The following is a 22,869-nucleotide window of genomic DNA, read 5'->3' as shown; positions in this document are numbered from 1 at the left end:
TATTGCAGTTTATGTATGCTTTTAGCTTTTATGTTGCCCTTTACTTCTTGTGTCGTCCATAGTTTACTTTTATTTTGGCACACTCTTATCTCCTATGTGTATGTTTCTTTGTAACCAATTTACACTCGCACTTATGGCACAGAAGATTTTTGAGTACCCCCCTGAGTTCTGCTCAGTTTTATCAATTCACTTAATCTATTAATATCGCTTTCTAATTAATTACATGCTTTCATCTACACTGCTTACAATGCTGCCTTTCCTTGGGTCATTGGCAAACTTAGATATGTGGCTCTCTATCCCATCATCTAAATTGGTAACAAATACAGTGAATAGTTGAGGCTCCAGCACAGATCCTTGTGGCACACCACTAGTCACATCCTGCCAATTATTTGCCATTATCCCTACTCTATCTCCTGCTGCTCATCCAATCTCCTAACTAGGTCAATGATTTCTTTCAGTTCCATGAGTTTCAACTTTCAGTAACAATCTCTTATGCGAGACTTTATATGCACTTCCAGAAGGCATTCAGTTAGCAACACCTATAGACAAAGACAGACATGCCTGAGCATTGCCTCTGGAAAGGCATTAGTGTATGTGACCTTAGAGGACCATCTATTGAAGTGACTTAAAGTAACAATGACTGTTAGACTTGTTGGCCCCATGAAGATGGAATTACAAATAAAGACAGTTTGCAGGCTATTCATGCCTGGGATGTTGTTGAGTTATCAAACACCATTCATTGTGTGGCAAATTGCTTAGCCATCAACCCATTATGTGGGCAATGGAAAACATTGATACTGTTGTCACATAACGGAAACTGGCTTGTGGTACGAAATACCTAGAGTGCCTTATTAATCCACAAGGACAGGCCAGGCTCAAAGATCTCAGAGGGAATACATCTTGTCCTAAGAACATAATAATCCTGCCTCTCAAATATCATCACACACAGAGAAGTGGAGCTTTTCTTGCCCCTGCAGATTGTAATTTTGATTTAAGTCGGGGGCTTAAACATCGCGCTTGACTGGAGAAGCCAGAAACTTACTGTTGTTTGATGAATGCAACACCAGAAACCTCCAACTGTTTTTGTTTTTCCTTCAATGAACTGGAAGGGAATTTTCAAGCCTGCAGCAATTTGACTACCTTCTTAAGAAAACAGTAATATTGACTTTCGTGACTTTAAGTAATCCAAGTGCATGTTACATATTTGGAAATTAACATTTTGTGTGTCTTTGCAGATGAGGAGTGGGTGTTTGTTGCATACATTTTCAGATATTGAGAAATAAACATTTATCCTTCTGATTTAAACTTGCCAGAAAACCTGTTCTTCAAAGTCACAGCACTTAAAGGGTTAAAATGTTTTTTCTCTAAAATATATCTTCTTGTGGCCAATTGAGAAGTAGGAAAAAGGGAAAATTATTCCACATCTCTCCCCTATTCGTAACATATCTTGTGTGTGTTTTTATGTAACTAGTTTATTTACGGCACAGAAAATTTTTGACCACCTTCCTGAAGTCTGCTCATTGATGCCAGCCAGCAGTAGCTTGGCCATTTGGGTAATGACATTTATATTTTTTAAATTGCTAAATTAGCCTTCAGTGTTAATAGGACTTATAATCATAATATAAAATTACTTGCCACTTGTCAGCCAAAGCCTGGATATTGCCCAGGCCTTGCTGCATTTGGACATGGATTGATTCTGTATCTGAGGAGTCATGAATGGTACTGAACATTGTGCAATCATCAGTAAACATCCGCACTTTAGACCTTGTGATGGAAGGAAGTTCATTGATGAAGGAGCTGAAGATGGTTGGACCTGGGGCATTACACTGAGGAACTCCTGAAATGATGTCCTGGAACTGAGAAGATTGACCTCCAGCAACCACAACCGTCTTCCTTTGTGCTAGGTATGACTCCAACCAGCAGAGAATTTCCCTCCAATTCTCATTGACTCTAGTTTTGCTGGGGCTTCTTGATGCCACACTTGGGCAAACGCTGCCTTGATGCCAAGGGCAGTCACTCTCATCTCACCTCTGGAGTTCAGCTCTTTTGTCCATGTTTGAACCAAGGCAGTAATGAGGTCAGAAGCTGAGTGGCCCTGGCGGAACCCAAACTGAGCGCCAGGCTATTGCTAAGCTTGATAGCACTGCTAATGACCCCTTACACCACTTTACTGCTGACCAAGATTAGACTGATGGGGTGATAATTGGCTGGGTTGGATTTGTCCTGTTTTTTGTGTACAGGCCACACCTGGGAAATTTTCCACATTGCTCCATAGATGCCAGTGTTGTAGCTATACAGGAACAGCTTGGCTGGGTGCAGCAAGTTCTGGAGCACAAGTCGGAAAATTGCCAGGGTTCATAGACTTTGCAGTATCCAGTGTCTTCAGCCATTTCTTGATATCATGTGGAGTGAATTGAATTGGCTGAAGACTGGCACCTGTGATTCTGGGGACCTCCGAAGGAGGATGAGATGCTTCAGCCTTATCTTTTGCACTGATGTGCTGGGCTCCCTCATCTTTGAGGATGGGGATATTTGTGGAGCCTCCTCCTCCAGTGAGTTGTTTAATTGTCCACCACCATTCATGGTTGGATGTGGCAGGACTGCAGAGCTTAGATCTGATCCATTGGTTGTGGGATTGCTAAACTCTGTCTAACACTTGCTGCTTATGCTGTTTGGCACGCAAGTAATCCTGTGTTGTAGCTTCATCAGGTTGACACCTCATTTTTAGGTATGTCTGGTGCTGCTCCTGGCATGCCCTCCTGCACTCTTCATTGAGCCAGTGTTGATCCCCTGGCCTGATGGTAATGGTAGAGTGGGGGATATGCCGGGCCGTGAGGTTACAGATTGTGTTTGAGTACAATTCTGCTGCTGCTGATGGCCCAAAGTGCCTCATGGATGTCCAGTCTTGAGTTGCTAGATCTGTTCGAAATCTATCCCATTTAACATGGTGGTGGTGTCATACAACACAGTGGAGGGTATCCTCAATGTGAAGATGGGACTTGTCTCCACAAAGACTGTGCGATGGTCACTCCTGTCGATACTGTACTGGACGGATGCGTCTGCCGCAGGCAGGTTGGTGAGGATGAGGTCAAGTGTGTTTTTCCCTCTTGGTTCCCTCACCACCTGCCACAGACCCAGTCTAGCAGCTATATCCTTTAGGACTCGGCCAGCTCAGTCCGTAGTGGTGCTACCCGAGCCACTCTTGGTAATGGACATAGAATGTCCTCTGGTGAGGGACTTCAGTGCCACCCTCAGTGCTTCCTCCAAGTTGTCAGTAAGGTATGATTCAGTCAGTATGACTATGTCAGGCTGTTGCTTGACTAACCTGTGAGACAGCTCTCCCAATTTTGGCACAAGCTAGTAAGGAGGACTTTGCAGTGTCAACTGGGCTGAGTTTGCCATTGTAATTTCCGGTCCCTAGTTCAATGCCAGGTGACCTGTCCGGTTTTATTCCTTATAGACTTTGTAGCAGTTTGGTACAACTGAGTGGCTTGCTAGGCTATTTCAGAGGCATTTAAAAGTCAGCCACATTGCCAGACCAGGCGAGGACAGCAGGTTTCCTTCCCTGAAGGACATTAGTGAATTAGATGGGTTTTTACGACAACTGTCAATGGTTTCATGGTCATCATTAGACTTTTACTTCCAGATTTTTATTGGATTCAAATTCCACCATCTGCCATGGTGGATTCAAACCCGGGACCCCCCCCCCCCCCCGAGTTTTATGCATTGCTAGCCCAGTGACAGTGCCACCACTCCACCGCCTCCCCTAAGTCTCAGACTTCACAGGGTTAGTCTCTGTGGCGCCTTCACCAATCTCCCTGATCTGGTCCTGATTTCATTTTGAGGTTGAGGCACTTTCTTATTCTATAGCAGTTTCTTCCATCTGGATGGTAGTAGAGTGTCTACTTGTTTCTGGTTCCTTGTCTCCATCTGGATTGACATAGTATGTCCAAGGCCCCATTGGTTTCCTTCCATATGATATCAAGGCTTTTCGGTTTCTTCTGATATTTCCCTTGTCCGTCTATGAGATCTTGGCTGTGGAGCTCTTCCTATTACACTGCCTTCATTTTGTTGATCTTGTATCCACACTTTCTCCCAGGGCTGTAGACTTTTCAGGTCTCGTGCATTGTTCCTATGAGCTTGACTGTTCGTTTGTTGCTCCTCACTCTTTCTAACTATCTCATGATCATCTGAAATAATATACGATTATAGAGTTTGTTGTAGAGTTGCAAGTTGTATTTGCAGTGGTTTTCCTATTATTTGAATGAATAAAAGTGCTACAATACAGCTAATCTGTCTTTCATACTTGACCCTAGATGTTGTGATGCTAAATCTAGTATCACTCTAGTTTAATTTCAGAGCTGAACAAGATCCAAATGAGATACGTGCCATCTGACAAAAAACTGAACATAAAAATTTATGTTTGTGTTACAATATTGCCCACTTTTCAGCTGTAATAATTGCAAAGTGGTAGCAATCTGTTTACACTATCAACTTACTGCTTAAATAATTTTGTGAACCTCAGGTGACAATATGATTGAATTTAATTTGTGTTCAGGTACATACTGCACAATGAAGTGTGCACTAATATTCCAGAAAGCAGGTGTCATTAATCAATTATTAAAATAACTTAGATTGGTGCGCAGTATTTTGTGACTCCCATCAGATTTTGAGCTAAAGACTGACTGCTATTGTCTGAGTGAAGTAGCTAGTGGATTAATTCATTAATTCTTCCATTGAAAATAACAGTTCCTGCACAGAGCAATGTACCGTTTGTTCATCCTCTTATGCTTCAGCTCTTGGTAAAAGCTCACATACTTACATGCTCACTCTGGCAAATAATTATTTGGTACTCGGTGTGTTCATTTGCATCTGTATACAAATAAAGCTTAAGATGGTGGAGATATTCCCCAACGTAAAAACACATTATCTAAATTCATTCTAATTAATTGGCCTAAAACCTGTGAAATATTTTTTTCTGTCTCTTTTTTTAGCACCGCAAAATACAATCCACTCACATTCTTACCGAGATTCCTATACTCGCAGTTCAGGAGAGCAGCCAATTCTTTTTTCCTTTTCATAGCTCTGCTCCAGGTAAGCTTGTTTAATTGCATAAAGTTCATTTATAACTTATAAATATTTTTTCTCATTTTAGATATTGATGAAAAATATCTTAATCTGGAATGTTTTACTGAAACAAAACTCCCTCCTCCCTCCCTCGCCGTCCTTTTCCCTGTCATGCAGAAGGTCATCAGGGGTAGGTGGGAATGTGGAATTGAGGCCACAATCAGATCAGCCTTGATGTTGTTGAAAGGCAGAGCAGGCTCGAGCGGCTGAATGGCCTACTCCTGCTTCTAAACCGTATGTTAGTAGACCTAATGTGTTCCTGATTTTTGTGATATGTTGACTGGATTTAATTTTCAGTTTGTACAATTTTCTTGCCCTTTTCCTGAAGAGACAGTTTTTCCCCGTATACCTTCTAATAAATTGGCTGCACCAATTCATTGGAACAGTAGATAGCCATATAATTTGAACTTGATTAAGGATTTAGTGCTTAAGCACTTGAACTACTAGTTGATGAGGATGTAACAAAAATAAAGAATGCTTCCCTGGTGGCGAATGATACTGCAGATTCAAGTATTCTAATACTTAAAACATATGTATATGTAAATATATAATGAAACTGCATATTAAAGCTCTTGAAATTAATGGCAAATTAGCCAACTGGATTGAAAACCAGTTTAACAAAACAGGAAGTGATGGGACTGAGTATATGAAGGTTTCACTTCTCTCGGTTTTATGCAGTTTGTACTTAATATTGAATAGTTGTTCATGACATGAAATGGGGCTAATGTGTGACAGATGTATAGCATTTAAAGTGACATGGACAAATTAAGTAAATAGACAAAAGAAAGGCAGGTGGTGTTCAATGCACATAACTGTAAGATAATGCAAATTAGTAGAGGAAATGTTTGCACAATTAAGTGATGCTGACACCAAATATTGCTACATACCACTCTGACCAGAAGCTAGCTGGCCTATCTGAGTTACATTTTGCGTTAGTGTCTGATATGTGGAAAACCCATCACCATATTTAAGAACTCCAAATTAAGTCATCATGAAGTCTGTACAGCTAGTCTTTGTTTCTTGATATGGAATGTACGTACTTTCCTTCCTGATGGGCCCCAGTAAAGCACCAGGCTGGCTGGCTAGTTATTAGGAGTGTCCTTAAAAGTTGTGGGGTCCTCAGTTTGGCCAAGTTCCCTTCACAGAACCAATATTTCCCCTGCAAATAACACCAAAACAAACTCTATCAACTGGTTGTTCATCATGTTTGCTGTTTATGCTTTAGTATTTGCACAAATGACTGTTGGATTTGTCTTCATAAAAATTAGCCTTCCAAAAGTAACTTTAATAGACAGTGAAGTACATTGTGAAATCCTGAGGATGTAATAGTCATGACATTTAAAGTGCCAGTTACTGGTACTTGAAACAATGGTACTGTTCCCAAAATTATTCTTTATTAGTATGCAACATCAGAAATAGCAAGCTAATAACTCAGGAAAAACAAAACTCTGAAGGCAGTCGGTAAGTCCCGCTCTCAGACCCAAATTGTAGACCTATAATTTAGACTTTTGTTCTCCAATTTTGATTAACTAAAAAAGGCAGCAAGAATAGTTGTATTTTGATGATAAGGCAACCCAATCAAATCAAGAGCATGACAGAGATGCTTTTCATTATTTCAAATGCATTTTAATTGTTTTTTAGAAGTATTTTCCTTCCACTTGCTGGGTAGACACATTTTTGGTATTATTGTTCTATAAGCATGGTCTAGGTAGACACTCCAGTTCAGCACTGATGAAGTTCTAAATTATTAGAGATGTCATCTTTTGGACAAGATGTTAAACAGAGGTTCCATCTGCCCTCTCAGTTGGGCATAAAAGATCCCATGCTACTGTTTAAAGATGAGCAGTGGAGTCCTTCTATTCCACCACAACTACAAATAGATTTATAGTTTGTGAGCTCCTGCTTCAAATCGTTTGAAATTTCCTTGTTTCCCAGATAACTAGCTGATATTGTTAACCGTTCTGTTTCCTTTGGTGCTGTCTCCTTCCTTTCAACTTTGCCAGCATCACTCCCTTCAAATCAGTCACAGATGACATCCTAGGTGACTAATCATGTTGCAATGTCATTCCTCATCCTTCGTAACCTGTCTTTGATACAGTTGATTACATCATCCTCCCTGAATGCCTGTCCTTCATTGTCAGCTGAGTGGGGCTGCTGTTACATGGCCCCATCAATGTCTATCAGATCGTAGCCAGAGAACTTCCTGCAATGGCATTTCTTCCTACTCTCGCACCATTACCCCCATGCATCTATCCTTGGCCCCATCTATTAATTGTCTAAATGGATATGGGACATAAAGGCATGTGGGACACTTGCCTTTATCAATAAAGGCATATATTCCAAAAGTAGGGAGGTCATGTTGGAGTTGTATAGAACCTTGGTGAGGCCACAGCTGGAGTACTGTGTGCATTTCTGGTCGCCACATTATAGGAAGGATGTGATTGCACTGGAGGGGGTGCAGAGGAGATTCACCAGGATGTTGCCTGGGATGAAACATTTAAGTTATGAAGAGAGGCTGGATAGACTTGGGTTGTTTTCGTTGGAGCAGAGAAGACTGAGGGGTGACCTGATCGAGGTCAGATTATGAGATTATGAGGGGCATGAACAGAGTGGATAGGGAGCAGCTGTTCCCCTTAGTTGAAGGGTCAGTCACGAGGGGACATAAGTTCAAGGTGAGGGGCATGAGGTTTGGGGGGATGTGAGGAAAAACCTTTTTACCCAGAGGGTGGTGACGGTCTGGAATGCGCTGCCTGGGAGAGTGGTAGAGGCGGGTTGCCTCACATCCTTTAAAAAGTACCTGGATGAGCACTTGGCACCTCATAACATTCAAGGCTATGGGCCAAGTGCTGGTAAATGGGATTAGATAGGTAGGTCAGGTGTTTCTCACATGTCGAAGGGCCTTTTCTGCACTGAGAGATTCTGTGTGATTCTGCTGTAGCTCAGCATCATCCATAAATGCAATGCCTGATTTCATATATCTGCTGGCAATGCCTAGCTCTACCTCACCCACCCCTCTCTTGACCCCTCCACTGCACCTGATTTCAGTCTTCTGGAGCTAAAAATGTAAATTGAACCAAATGTTCAACCCTAGCGTTATGTAACATTGTGTACATGTGAAGGTAATTAGAATATTCTGCAGAGTGGTAATTTGTATATTTATATCCTGTTTTCCTCTTTTGTCTAGCAAATCCCTGATGTTTCCCCTACTGGCCGTTACACAACATTGGTCCCACTATTGTTCATTCTTCTTGTGGCTGCAGTAAAAGAAATCATAGAAGATATTGTAAGTGATCACCCACTAAATATGTTGTTACAGCAATTATTTTTCTGCATGTGTTTGGACATTGCTCAGGTAAGAGAGATGTTCGGTTGGAACAAATTAATACTAAAAAGAAAAACACTTTTTGAATTTTAATTGGTAATAACCCAAGATGCTATGTTAGTGTGATTCTTGATTATTGACTTATAGGAACATAGGAGTAGGAGTAGGTCATTCAGCCCTTCGAGCCTGATCCACCATTCAATAAGATCATGGCTGATCTGGTTGTGTCTCAGCTCCGCTTTGTTGTCTGCCCCAACCATAACCCTTGACTCCCAAGTTATGAAATAATGGCGAGAAGAAACGGAAAGCTCAGCTGGCTGAGAAGAGGACTCGGAGCAAAAAAGCCAGGTAATCCTCCTTAACCCAGCAAGTGCAGCAGAGGCTGCCATCCCAGAATGGGGTTCCTGGGCCACATGAGGTGATGTTTAACACAGATGACCATCAAGGTGCAAACCACCATCTTGTGGGACAGAAGGCTGCCCTCAGAAGTATTTAGTGTCTGCCTATATGAATAAATCTGTTGAGATTTGCTATGTACTATGTTTATGCTTTTCAAAGTGTATAGAAATGCTGGGAAGAAAACCCAGTGACCACTTTTTTTTAATTCATTCATGGAATGTTGGAGTTGCTGGCTAGGCCAGCATTTATTGCTAATTGCCCTTGAGAAGGTGGTGGTGAGCTGTTTTCTTGAACTGCTACAGTCCATAGTGCTGTTAGGGAGGGAGTTCCAGGATTTTGACCCAGCGACAGTGAGGGCGATATATTTCCAAGTCAGGATGGCTTGGAGAGGAATTTTCAGGTGGTGGTGTTCCCATCTGTTTGCTACTCTTGTCCTTCTTGATGGCAGCAGTTGTGGGTTTGTAAGGTGTTGTTTAAGGAGCCTTGGTGAGTTCCTGCAGTGCATCTTGTAAGTGGTACATACAGCTGCCACTTTGCGACGGTGTTGTAGGGAGTTAATGTTTGTGGATGGGGTGTCAATCGAATGGGCTTTATCTTGAATGATGTCAAGCTTGAGTGTTGTTGGAGTTGCACTCATCCGGGCAAATGGAGAGTATTCCATCACACTCCTGACCATCAAGCATCTCTAGCATGCAATGTTGGAGAATGAATCCAATGGCTGCATCAAGTATGTTAGACGCATTGAGGAATAGAACCATTCACTACAGCAAGCATTTCTCACTGGCTTATTTTTAGCCGTTAGTTATATTTGAATGTCTCCAACCATTTTGGAATTTAGGAAGTTTGCTTCATCTGCAATTCAGTGATTTGTAGCTAGGAAGGGAAATGGCCTTTCAACTGGAGGCAAAGTGGCACATATCATAACATACAAAGTGTGAACAATATGAAGTACGATACTCTAAGCACTAGTTGTTTTGAAATGTTAAGGGAAGCATCTTGCCATGTGTGTTGAAAACAGTTAACCTGTGAGATAAAAAGAATAATAAATACGGTACTGGAAATCTTGAAATAAAGAACAGAAAATGCAGTGAATGCACCATATGTCAACCAGCATCTGAGAAATAGAGAAAAAGCCATGTTAAAATTTTAGTATGATAATTTTTCAGTTTTTTTCTAAAGTCAGATCTATACTGACTCTTGTCCACCATTAAGTGCTCTCTCCATGCTGTGATCTGGAACATTTACATGTAGCACATGACCTCATGGTTCTAAATCAGCCCCGAGCTGACCTACCTTTTGGTCACCAACATTGCACCCTGTCACCTAAGGACCACTGCCCATTTGTTCCTTCATCTCCCTGGAATTGATTTCTTTAATTCTCTCCTCTCCAACTTTTTCTCTTCATTTTACAGAACTTTCAAGTAATACACAACTCTTCAGCTTGAGTTAATTCTTGCACAGCCTTGAACCACCATCACTCTGTCCTCACCAGTTTCCATTAGCTTACTGTCTCCAGTGGATCAACATGACTATCCTTGCCCTTATTTCAAAATCCTTCCGTCACCTCACCCTAACCTAACTGATCATCTCCAAACGTATTTTGTGAAAGTTATCCCCCAACCAGACTCCAAATTATTCTGCATTATTCTTTTTAAATGAATAAATGAGTCTTTTAAAATAGCATACAATGAAATTTTACAGGAATAAGTTAATCTGTGCGCTACCACAGAAGAAACCAAGGCCTAGAAATTCAACCAAGTTGCGCATTTTTCTTGGTTGCTAAACAGCCTATTAAAATCTCAATGTGGCAGGCAGGAAGCACATACATTGCTTTCTATATTAGATAAGACAGCAGAATTGAAAACTGACAATATTTAGTGATTTTTTGAATGCCCCAGCGTTTCACTTGCCACATGCTGAACTTGCATAGCACAAAGTGGGTCTAATTGGCATCAAGGCCCCCAAACACAGCTAAATAGAGGGCCTGTTCCTCCTGATCCCAAATTGAAAGATGTAGGCCAGTCTCCAATCCTACTTGCCTGACTTCCCAACATGAACGCCCATCGTGAACATCCACCAAGCCACAGATCCTCCCCCAGCCTGAGACCTGATTGCACCTACCCCCTTCTCACTTTCCTGATGCCCACTATCAGCATCAGGATCTTGCTGGCTCCATCCAAAGAGGCGTGTTCTCAGGGATGTCCCAGGTCTCAGCACTTAGGCACAGGCCCAAATCTTGTACAGTTTTAAAAGAGCTGGTTTGCTATCAGGAAACTATAATTAAGGAATTCATTTTCTGGAATTAATAGAAAACAGAAAATAGGAGCAGGAGTAGGTCATACGGCCCTTTGAGCCTGCTCCGCCATTCAATATGATCATGGCTGATCCTCTATCTCAATACCATACTCCTGCTCTCTCCCCATACCCCTTGATGCCTTTAGAGTTTAGAAATCTATCTATTTCCTTCTTAAGCATATTCAGTGATTTGGCCTCCGCAGCCTTCTGTGGTAGAGAATTCCACAGGTTCACCACCCTGAGTGAAGAAGTTTCTCCTCATCTCAGTCTTAAATGGCCTAGCCCGTATCTTGAGACTTTGGCTCCTTGTTCTAGAAGCCCCAGACAGACGAAACATCATCCCTGCATCCAGTCTGTCCAGCCCTGTCAGAATTTTATACGTTTCAATGAGGTCCCCTCTCATTCTTTTAAACGCCAGTGAATACAGGTCTAGTCGACCCAATCTTTCCTCTTATGTCAGCCCTGTCATCCCAGGAATCAATCTGGTGAACCTTTCCTGCACTCCCTCTATGGCAAGTATATCCTTTCTTAGGTAAGGAGACCAAAACTGCACACAGTACTCCAGGTGTGGCCTCACCAAGGCCCTCTACAGCTGCAATAAGACATCCTTGCTCCTGTACTCAAGTCCTCTTGCAATGAAGGCCAACATACCATTTGCCGCCTTGACTGCTTGCTGCACCTGCATGCTTGGTTTCAGTGATTGGTGTACAAGGACACCCAGGTCCCTTTGTACGTCAACATTTCCCAATCTATCACCATTTAAATAATACTCTGCCGTTCTGCTTTTCCAATCAAAGTGCATAATTTCACACTTATCCACGTTATACTGCATCTGCCACGTTTTTGCCCGCTCACCCAACCTGTCTAAATTGCCTTGAAGCCTCTTAACAACCCCCTCACCACTCATATTCCCACCAAGTTTTGTGTCGTCAACAAACTTGGAAATATTACATTTGGTTCCCTCCTCCAAATCATTGATATATATTGCGAATAGCTGTGGCCCAAATACTGATCCCTGTGGTATACCACTAGTCACCGCCTGCCCTCTGAAAAAGATCCATTCATTCCTACTCTCTGTTCCCTAGTTACTCTCTGGTAACCAATTTTTAATCCATGCCAATACATTATCCCCAATCCCATGTGCTTTAATTTTACACACTAACCTCTTATGTGGGACTTTTATCAGAAACTTTCTGAAAATCAAAATACATCATATCCACTGGTTCTCCCTTATCTAATCTGCTAGTTACATCCTCAAAAAATTCTAGCAGGTTTGTCAAGCATGATTTCCCTTTCATAAATCCATGTTGACTTTGTCTAATCCCATTGATATTTTCTAAGTGTCCTGTTATCACATCCTTTATAATAGACTCCAGCATTTTCCCTTCTTACTGATGTTAGACTAACTGGTCTGTAATTTCCTGTTTTCTCTCTCACTCCTCTTTTTAAATAGTGGGGTTACATTTGCCACCTTCCAATCTGCTGGGACTGTTCAGTATCTACAAAATTTTGGAAATGACAACCAACGCATCCACTATTTCCATGGCCACCTCCTTCAGTACCCTGGGATGTAGATTGTCAGGCCCTGGGGATTTATCGGCTTTCAGTCCCATTAATTTCTCCAGCACTAATTTTTTAGTAATTCTAATTTCCTTCAATTCCTCCTCCTCACTAGACCCTTAGTTCCCTAGCATTTCTGGGAAGTTATTTGTGTCTTCCTCTGTGAAGACAGAAATGAAGTAGTTGTTTAATTGCTCTGCCATTTCCTTGTCCTCTATTATAAATTCTCTTAATTCGGACTATAAGGGACCTACATTTGTCTTCACTAATCTTTTTCTTTTTACATACCTATAGAAGCTATTACAGTCTGCTTTTATGTTCCTTGCAAGTTTGCTCTCATGCTGTATTTTTACCCCTCTTAATGAATCTCTTGGTCCACCTTTGCTGAATTCTAAACTGCTCCCAATCCTCAGGCTTGCTACTTTTTCTAGCAACTTTGTGACTCCTCTTTGGATCTAATACTATCCTTAATTTCTACTGTTAGCCATGGGTGGGCCGGTTTTCCTGTTGTGTTTTTGCACCAGAAAGGAATGCATAAGTGTTGCAATGCAACATTTGTTCCTTAAATATTAGTCATTGCCTATCATCATGCCTTTTAGTGAAGTTCCCCAATCTATCTTAGCCAACTCACACCTCATACCGTCATAGTTTCCTTTAAGATTTCGGACCCTAGATTTGGATCAGACTACTTCACTTTCGATCCTTATGAAGAATTCTATCATGTTATGGCCTCTGTTCCCTAAAGGGCCCTGCATAACAAGATTATTAATTACATAACATAAGAAATAGGAGCAGGAGTAGGCCATTCGGCCCCTCAAGCCAGCCCCGCCATTCAATAAGATCGTGGCTGATATGCCTCAGGCCTCAATTCCTCTTTTGTGCCAGTTCCTCATAGCCCTCAATTCCCCGATATTTCAAAAATCTATCTACCTCCTCTCAAATACTTTGTGATCTAGCCTCCACAACTCTCTAAGGTAGAGAATTCCAGACATTCACTACCCTCAGAGAAGAAATTCCTTCATATCTCAATTTTAAATGAGTGTCCCCTTATTCTGTAACTATGTCCCCTAGTTCGAGATTGCCTCAATGGTGGAAACATCTTTTCAACATCTATCTTGTCAAGCCCCCTCAGAATCTTGTAAGTTTCAATAAGATTACCCCTCACTCTTCTAAACTCAAATGAATAAAGGCCTAACCTGTTTAGCCTTTCTTGATAAGTCAACCCCTTCTCATTGCATAATACCAAATCTAGAATAGCCTGTTCCCTAGCTAGTTCCTTAACGTACTGGCCTAAAAAACTATCTCATACGCACTCACTCCAGGAATTCGTCCGTCACAGTATTATTGCTAATTTGGTTTGCCCAGTCTATATGTAGATTAAAGTCACCCATGATTACTATAGCACCCTTGTTACCTGCATCTCTAATTTCCTGTTTAATGCTGCCCCAACCTCAACACTACTGTTTGGAGGCCTATAGAACAACTCCCACCAATGTTTTCCACCCCTTGTTGCTTCTTAGTTCCACTCGGACTGATTCTACAGTTAGATTTTCTAAGCCACATCCCCTCTCATTACTGCATTGATTTCATCCTTAACCAACAACGCCACCCCACCTCTTTTCCCTTTTTGCCTGTCCTTCCTAAACATTGAGTACAGTTGGATATTCAGTTCCCAGGCCTGGTCACCTTGCAACCATGTCTCTGTAATCGCAATCATATCCTACCCGTTTACATCTATTTGCACTGTTAATTTGCCTACCTTATCTGAATGCACAGGGCATTTGCAATACCGTGCCTTTAGACTTGTCTTTTTAACATTTTTGCATTTTTTTTGTACTATGGCCCTATTTGCTGCTAGCCCTTGTTTCCTCTGCCTTCCACTTTTGCTTTCTACTTTTCTGTCTTTCATTCCTATCGTTGTTTCTCTCTCTTGTGTCCCACTCAGGTTCCCGTCCCCCTGCCACTTACGTTTAAAGCCTCCCCCACAGTACTAGCGAATACCCCTGTGAGGATATTGGTCCTGGTCCTATTGGGGTGCAACCCATCCAGCTTGTACAGGTCCCACCTTCCCCAGTAGCGGTCCCAATGCCTCAGGAATCTAAATCCCTCCCTCCTACACCATCTCTCCAGCCACGCATTCATCTGGTCTATTCTCCTGTTCCTGATCTCGCTAGCACATGGTGCTGGGAGTAATCCTGAGATTACTACCTTTTGAGGTACTACTTTTTAATTTATTTCCTAGCTCCCTATTTTCTGCTTTCAAGACCTCCTCCCTCTTTTTACCTATGTCATTGGTACCAATTTGGAACTCGATCTCTGGCTGTTCACCCTCCCCCTTCAGAATGCCCTGCAGCTGCTCAGTGACACCCTTGACCCTGGCACCAGAGAGGCAACATACTATCCTGGTGTCATGTCTGTGGCCGCAGAAACATCTACTTGTTTCCCTTATGATAAAATCCCCTAACACTATTGCTGCCCTGCTCTTTTTTTTGTTCCCCCCTCCCCCATGCAGCTGAGCCACTCGTGGTGTCATGGACTTGGCTCTTGCTGCATTCCTCTGAGAAACCATCTCCCCCAGCAGTATCCAAAACAGAAAATCTGTTAGGGGGGGAGATGGATCCAGGGAACTCATGCACTATCTACCTGGTGCCTTTACTGTGTCTGCTGGTCACCCATTCCCTTTCTGCCTGTGCACTCTTTACTTGCGGTGTGACAGCCTCACTGTACGTGCTATCCACGAAGAATACATCCTTATGGATGCTCCACAGTGACTTCAGCCGCAGCATCAGCTCCGAAACGTGGATTTCGAGTAGCTGCAGTTGGAGACACTTCCTGCACACGTGGTCGCCCTGGACACTGGAAGTGTCCCTGACTTCCCACATTTCACTGGTGGATACAATTTGATGGTACAGTTTTTTTTTAAAAAAATGACACGAATTAACTGTGCAAATGAGAGCCACTTGATTTAAAAATATTGGTCACATTCAGATGACTTATTTTCACTACAATATTTCTGGAACATTTCTTTCTCTTTAACAGTTAAGCAATTTTAGAAAACTTGGAACTGAATCTAATGACCAAAACCCACAAAGAATGTCAGTAAGGGTCAGTACATTCCACCTATTTTCAAACTAACTCGTCTGTGATTGGTGGCTAAATAAACTTTGTTGAAAAATAATAACCTATCAGAGTAGCAGTATGCATATCTGCTTCATCACCTTGGTGTGAATGGCAGAAACTCCATCAGATATTACCTGGATGTACAGACAGAGCTGCACTTTATGGCAGCTTATTTTTAATGTTGCACACAGGTAGGAGCATTTTCTTTTTCTGAAAACATTAAAAATATTGAAAAACAAACTTAGATCTTTTTAGGACCACCTTAAGCACCCCAACAGCAAGAGACAGAGGTCTAAATGGGCAGCAAATGAGGTGGGTAATAAATGCTGGCCTGGCCAGTGCCGCCCACATGCCATGAACAAATATATTTTTAAAATTCTTTAACGCTGTTCAGTATTAATTGTAATTAAGAATGTATATGATAATAACATTGAATATAGTGCCTTCAATGTTGTTACCTCTGCCATTGATGGTGGGTGGAGGTCATGTTTTCACCCATTTGTTAGTCTGTTTGTGTAACAGCATATCTGAAAAATGAATGGGCAGATTTCAATTAAACAGGGTTTGGCCTAAGGAAGAACTGGTTAGTTTTTGGCAAAGATCCATATCTGAATTCTGGAATTTTTAAACAATGTGCTAACATTGGGAGATGGCCAATTGATTTTTTTTTTAAGAATAGCAGAATCACAGAATTGTTACAGCACAGAAAGAGGTCATTCAGCCCGTTGTGTCTGTGTTGGCTCTCTGAATGAGCAATTCACTTCTAGTGCCATTTGCCTGTCTTCTCCCCATAACCTTGCACATTCTGCTTTGTCAGATAATATCCAATTCCCTCTTGAATGCCTCGATTGAACTGCCTCTACCACACACGTGGGCAGCGCACTCCGGATCTTAACTGCTCATTGTGGGGAAAAATTCTCATTTTCCTGTTACTTCTTTTGCCAGTTACCTTAAATTGGTGTTCTCTTGTTCTCACACCCCCTTTAAGGCAACAGTCCAAAATAGGTTTTAAATTTAAATAGATGATCCAGCAAGGTTACCACATGCACCCACTCGACAGTGGAATCCCAAAGGCTTTTTAACACAACTTTAGTTACTGGACACAGCAGACTTCTGCAAAAGTGGCTAGAAGCTTTACCCCAAGCCTGTTTTACATGGTGTACCTTTCAAGATGTTACACGGCCACCCCCACATAACCTTCCATCCTTCTTTATATATATTTATTTCCCTTTAATGTGTAAAGTCTCCTTGTCTACATGTTTTTGGAAACTTACTTTTCCCATAATATAAAAGTCTTTCATGTTGTCAATATGGCCTCTTCCCTTTTGGGAAAAATACACATAATAACCTTGCCCTATTTATCTTGTTAGCTGTAACCATTCTACCATCCCTTTGAAAATCAAACATCCCTTCACTTATCCAAAAATGTGAATTTCATTCATGCCTTATCTGTGGAACCCTTATCCTCGCTTGTTGCCCATTGGATTGCATTTCAATTATTTCTTCAATCAGTGCTTAAAAATAAGACAACATATGGTTGCAAAAATGTACACATTCTGATGGGGGAGGATCAGACATGGATGTTTGTGTATATGTCATGTACATGGATGTATGTTTTTCATTTTTTTCTTAGATATTTAAACTTGATTACTCTATAAATACAAATCCCATTAATGTCAAAGTTAAGAAGTAAACTGTTCCAAGGAGGTAACATTGAAGAACCTAACCATTAAATAAAATCCTTTAAGAAAATCCAGCAATCTTTTGAGTGGAAGTGAGACTGAGGAAAATACTTGCTGAGAAACGCTTGGGGCAATTAAGGCCAACTAAAGTGGAATTGTAAAAAGAGCAGTTGTCTGATAAACTTGATAGTGTTCTGTGAGGAAAAAATAAAGTGCAGCGGATGTTGTCAGTGAATTTTCCAGAAGCGCTTGATAGGGTGCTGCAGACCCGCCACTGGAGATTCGGCAGCCCAAACAAACATCCACTGACTTTTGGCAGGACTGGATGATCCCGGCGGCAGGTGGGGCTGGGATAATCCTGCCCATAGTCATTTCTGGCACAGATGGAGACTATTTGGCCCAATGAGTCCATGACTGCTTCCCATGGAGAAATCCAGTCAGTCCCACTTCTATGTTTGATCCTCGTAGCCCTGCAAGTTTATTTCTATCAGGTGCCCACCCAATTTCCTTTTGAAATCATCGTTTCCATCACCCTTGTAGGCAGCGAGTTCCAGGTCATTACAATTCACCGCATAAAACAATTCCTCACATTGCCCCTGCATCTCTTGCCAAAATCTTAAACCTTTGTCCCCTAATCCTGGTACATCAGCTGGGAAGAGATTTTCCTTTTCGACCTTATCTAAATCTGTCGTAATCTTGAACACCTTCATCAAATCTCCCATCAATCTCTTTTGCGTCAAGGAGAACAACTCCAGTAAACCTGCTTCACGCATTGCTTCAGACTATGGCACTCTACCCATTAAAGTTACTGAAACTCAGTCCCTTGCAAAGTGTAACAACTCCACTTCTGCCGAATCAAGATTGCTGAAACATGCATTACTCTGGATCAAATGAGAGACTTGTCTTTTCATATGCCAGTAAAATTTTTTTAACTTTCTGATTGGGTCACATTTGAAAGGCATTTGTCCTATTCCAATTATTAAATGGTTGTATTTGTTAACTCAATTTTTGTGTTCCAAAGACACCTGCTTATCTCTGTAGTTCCCCAAATGTATAACTTATTCTTCACTCCCTTAGGACTCCCCATATGTCAGTAACATGTTTCTTTCATTACTCACTCCCTTAGATGCATAAATGAAAGTGTTAATTTAGTCTCCATTTTATACTTTTGGTAGTTCTGATAAGACGACCGTTTCAGTTTCACAGGCAAAACTGGATTTGAAATCAGGCATAAGAAGTGAAAGTGCAATGTTCTAATTAAGTGCAGCACTACCTTCATTGATTGTGGGTTCTATGTTGAAAGCTTTGTAGAAGTCCTCAGAATCTTAATGAGTGACAGCGTATTGCCTGCACATCTTTGCCAGCTTTTGATTGCCTTGATATTTGCCAAGTGTTAGTTGGCTACCTGTGCTACAAAGTGTTGATGCTCAATTTAGGTTCTCACAGGGCACTCAGCTCCTGACCTCATTATAGCCTTGGTCCAAACATGGGCAAAAGACATGAATTCCAGAGCTGAATTGAGAGTGACTGTCCTTGACATCAAGCCAGCAGTTGACCGAGTATAGCATCAAGGAGCCTCAGCATAACTGAAGTAAATGGGATTCAGGGGCAGAACTCTCCACGAGTTAAAGTCATACCTAGCAGAAGGGAAGGTGGTTGTGGTTGTTGGAGGTCAATCATCTCCGTTCATGCATATCGCTGGAAGAGTTCCTCAGGATGGTGTCCAAGGCCCAGCCATCTTCAGTTGCTTCATTAATGACCTTCCCTCCATCATAAGATCAAAAGTGGGAATAATCGCTGATGAGTGCACAATGTTCAGCACCATTCATGATTCAGGTATTGAAGCAGCCCATGTCTATATGCAGCAAAGTCTGGACAATATTCAGGCTTTGGCTGATAAGTGGCAAGTAACATTTGTGCTACATAAGATCGAGGCAATGACCATCGCTCCTTGACAGTCAATGGCATTGCCATTGCTGAATTCCCAACTGTCAACATCCTGGGGGTTATCACTGACTAGAAACTGAACTGGACGAGCCATATAAATACTGTGGCTACAGGGGCAGATCAGAGGCTGGGAATTCTGCAATGAGCAGCTCGCCTCCTAACTCCCCAAAGCCTGTGAACCATCTACAAGGTACAAATCAGGAGTGTGATAGAATACTCTCCACTTGCCTGGATGAGCGTAGCTCCAACAACACTCAAGAAGTTCAAAACCATCCAGGGCAAAGCAGTCCGCTTGTTTGGCACCCCATCCACCACCTTAAACATTCTCTTCTTCCACCATCAACGCACAGTAGTAGTAGCAGTGTGTACCATGTACAAGATACACTGCAGCGACCCATCAAGGCTTCTTCAACAGCACCTTCCAAACCTGTAACTTCCACCACCTAGAAAGATGACGGCAACAGATGCATGAGAACACCACCATCTGCAAGTTCCCTTACAAGCCACCCAAATCCTGACTTGGAACTATATTGATGTTCCTTCACTGTTGCTGGGTCAAAATCCTGGAACTCCCTCCCTAACACCACATGGACTGCAGCAGTTCAGGAAGACAGCTTCTTGAAGGCAATTTGGGGTGGGCAATAAATGCTGGCCTCATCAGCAACACCCTCATCCTATGAATTAATAGATTACAATAAAAAAAGAAACTGCTGCTGCTTGAATAGTTTTAAATTTGGATATTGCTGAATACCCAGAGCGTAGAATTTGGAGCAGGAGTAGACCGTCTGGCCCCCCCAAGCCTGCTCTGACGTTCGATACAATCATGGATGATCATCTGATTAAACTCCACTTCTTCACCTGCTTCCCATATCCTTTGATTCTCTGAGAAACCAAAAATCAATTTTTCCTCTGGGACGGAGAATTCCAAAGATTCATTTTTCTGAGTTGAACTAATTTCTCCTCCTTTTAGCCCTTAATGAAAGGCTGTTTCCCCTGAGTGGGGAATCTAGAAAACAGGGGCACAGCCTCAGGATAAGGGGTTGATCAGTGTCTATTTTGCCAAGTCCCTTAAGAATCATGTATGTTTCAATGATCACTTCTCATTGTTGTAAACTTCAGAGAGTTTACTCAGCCTCTCATCATAGGACAATCCTTTCACCCCAGGCAGCAATCTAGCGAACCTTTGTTTTACCACCTCCAGCGCAAGTATATCCTTCCTTAGATAGGAAGACCAAAATTGTGCGCAGTACTCCAGGTCTGGTCTCACCAAAGCCTCGTATATTAGTAGCAGGACGTCCTTAGTCTTGTACTTCATTCCCCTTGCAATACATGTTAACATGCCATTTGCCTTTCTAACTGCATTTAACTTTCTATGATCCTTGTATGACTTCACCCAAGTCACTTTGAACATCACCATTTAGAAGTTTCATGTATTTTACAATATATTCTGTTTTTCTATTCTTAATGCTAAAGTAGATAACTTCACACTTTACCACATTACACTCCATCTGCTCCCATCATGTTGCCCACTCACTTAATCCGCCCACATCTCTTTGGAGCCTGTCTGTGTCCTTGTCACAGCTTGCATTCTCACCTAGCTTTGTATCATCAGCAAACTTAGATATATTACTCTCTATCTCTTTGTTTAAGTCATTGTAAATAGCTGAGGCTGCAGCACTCCACGAGTTACAGCCTGCCAACTTGAAAATATTCCGTTTACTCCTACTCTGCTACTTGTCCGTTAACCAATCCTCTATCCGTGCGACTATATTATCCCCAATTCCATGAGCCCTTATCTTGCCTACTCACCTTTTGTGTGGCACCTTATCAAATGCCTTTTGGAAATCCAAGTATACTACATCTACTGGTTCCCTTTATCTATCCCACTTGTTACATCCTCAAAAAAACTGAAATAAATTTGTCAAACACTATTTCCCTTTCATAAAACCGTGTTGACTTTGATCATACTATGCCTTTTTTTAAGTGCATTGTTAAGACTTCCTTAATAATAGAATCTAGCACTTTCCCAATGACTGATATAAACCAGTTAGCCTGACAGTTCCTTGTTTTCTCTCTCCCTTCTTTCTTGAATAGCGGTATTACATTTACTAACTTCCAATCTGTTGGGACCATTCCAGAATCTAGGCAATTTTGAAAGCCATAATGGGTGCACCCACTATCTCTTCTACTGTGAAGACAGACACAAAATATTTGTTCGATGTCTTTGCCATTACCTCATTCTCCATGATAATTATTCCTGCCTCTGTTTCTAAGGAACTAACATTTAGTTTAGCTACTCTCTTCCTTTTTTATAAATTTGTAAAAGCTATTGCAATAACTCTTACAATTTTTAAAATAATTCATGGCTAGTTTACTCTCATTCTAATCTCCCCTTTTTATCAACATTTTTATGGCCCTTTGCTGATTTCTTAAAATGCCCCCAATCTTCAGACTTACTATTATTCTTTGCAACGTTATAAGCCCCTTTTTAAAAATCTAATATTTTCCTTATTCTCCGGTTGGACCTTCCTTGCTGAGTTTTTATTTTTCAATGGAATGTATTTTTATTAAAAATTTTGAAATTTTAAAAAAATATTTCCCACCATACCTTAGTTTACTTATACAATCAACCTTTCTCTCCCGGTCACTGAAGATTGTGGATGTTCCATCATTGAATATATTTAGGATTGAGAGAAGGAGATTTTTTTGTCTCTCAGGGAATTGAAAAATATGGGGAGTGGGCAAGTAAATAGAATTGAAGCTAAAGATCAGCCAATGATCATGTTTAATGGCAGAGCAGGTTTGACAGGCCATATGGTTCAGTCCTGCTCTAATTTCATGTTATGCTCTTACATCTGCTGGCTCCTCTTTATTTATCCTACTAGATGTATCCTCAAAAAAATTAATAGATTGGTGAAAGAGTGGCCTTGTGTAAAAATGGCGTTGCATCGGAAGAGGCTAACATATTTTCACCTCTAATACTGGTTCTATTTTTGGCATTTCTCTCACTCCTTATAAATGTGATGTCATATTAAAGGATAATGATTTCACATGCGGTACACAGTTGGTGACATACTTTAAGCACCTGTAGGGTCAAGAGGACTGTAACCTTTTGAGCCATTCACATATATGGCCTTAAGGGATTTTTAAAAAAAAGTTATGTTGCTATAATGTTAGATTCTGTTTACAAGGAGCTAATTTAAAGGGAAAAGCATTTTTTTAATTGTGACATGAAATTACTAATGAGTTATCCACATTGACTGGACAGTCATAACTTTTGCATGTTACTGTAACTTGGAGTTAATGAGTAGCTGTTGGCTTTAATTTTAAGCACTTCATGCCATTGTGATTGAATAAACTATTATGAAGCTTGAATAGCCAAGAATAGATTTCATTCATTGCACCCGGCAAAGGCTT

The 22,869-nt window shown here is 41.3% G+C and overlaps 1 protein-coding gene and 1 long non-coding RNA gene across 7 annotated transcripts in view; both read left to right on the top strand.

Annotated features, from left to right (window-relative positions):
* LOC144683762 (uncharacterized) overlaps nt 1-22,869 on the top strand; it is a 1,025,508-nt gene that overhangs the window by 124,402 nt on the left and 878,237 nt on the right. The gene's annotated exons all lie outside the window — the stretch shown is intronic.
* The window catches only part of atp8a1 (ATPase phospholipid transporting 8A1), a 488,126-nt gene that overhangs the window by 83,433 nt on the left and 381,824 nt on the right, over nt 1-22,869 (top strand). For 5 of the 6 annotated variants that reach the window (XR_013577307.1, XM_078546849.1, XM_078546831.1 and 2 more), the window contains exons 3-4: nt 4,995-5,094; nt 8,312-8,410. Coding sequence is in view for 4 of the 6 variants with exons in the window: in XM_078546849.1 (XP_078402975.1) it covers nt 4,995-5,094; nt 8,312-8,410 (199 nt within the window). In the remaining 2 variants the exon portion in view is untranslated. Of the gene's footprint in view, nt 1-4,994; nt 5,095-8,311; nt 8,411-22,869 lie in introns of those variants that run through there. The other variant, XM_078546872.1, reaches the window with a different exon arrangement.

This window comes from Cetorhinus maximus, chromosome 1 (assembly GCF_964194155.1).
Source record: "Cetorhinus maximus chromosome 1, sCetMax3.hap1.1, whole genome shotgun sequence".
Taxonomy (NCBI): Eukaryota; Metazoa; Chordata; class Chondrichthyes; order Lamniformes; family Cetorhinidae; genus Cetorhinus; species Cetorhinus maximus.
This window is presented reverse-complemented; position numbering and strand designations above follow the sequence as displayed.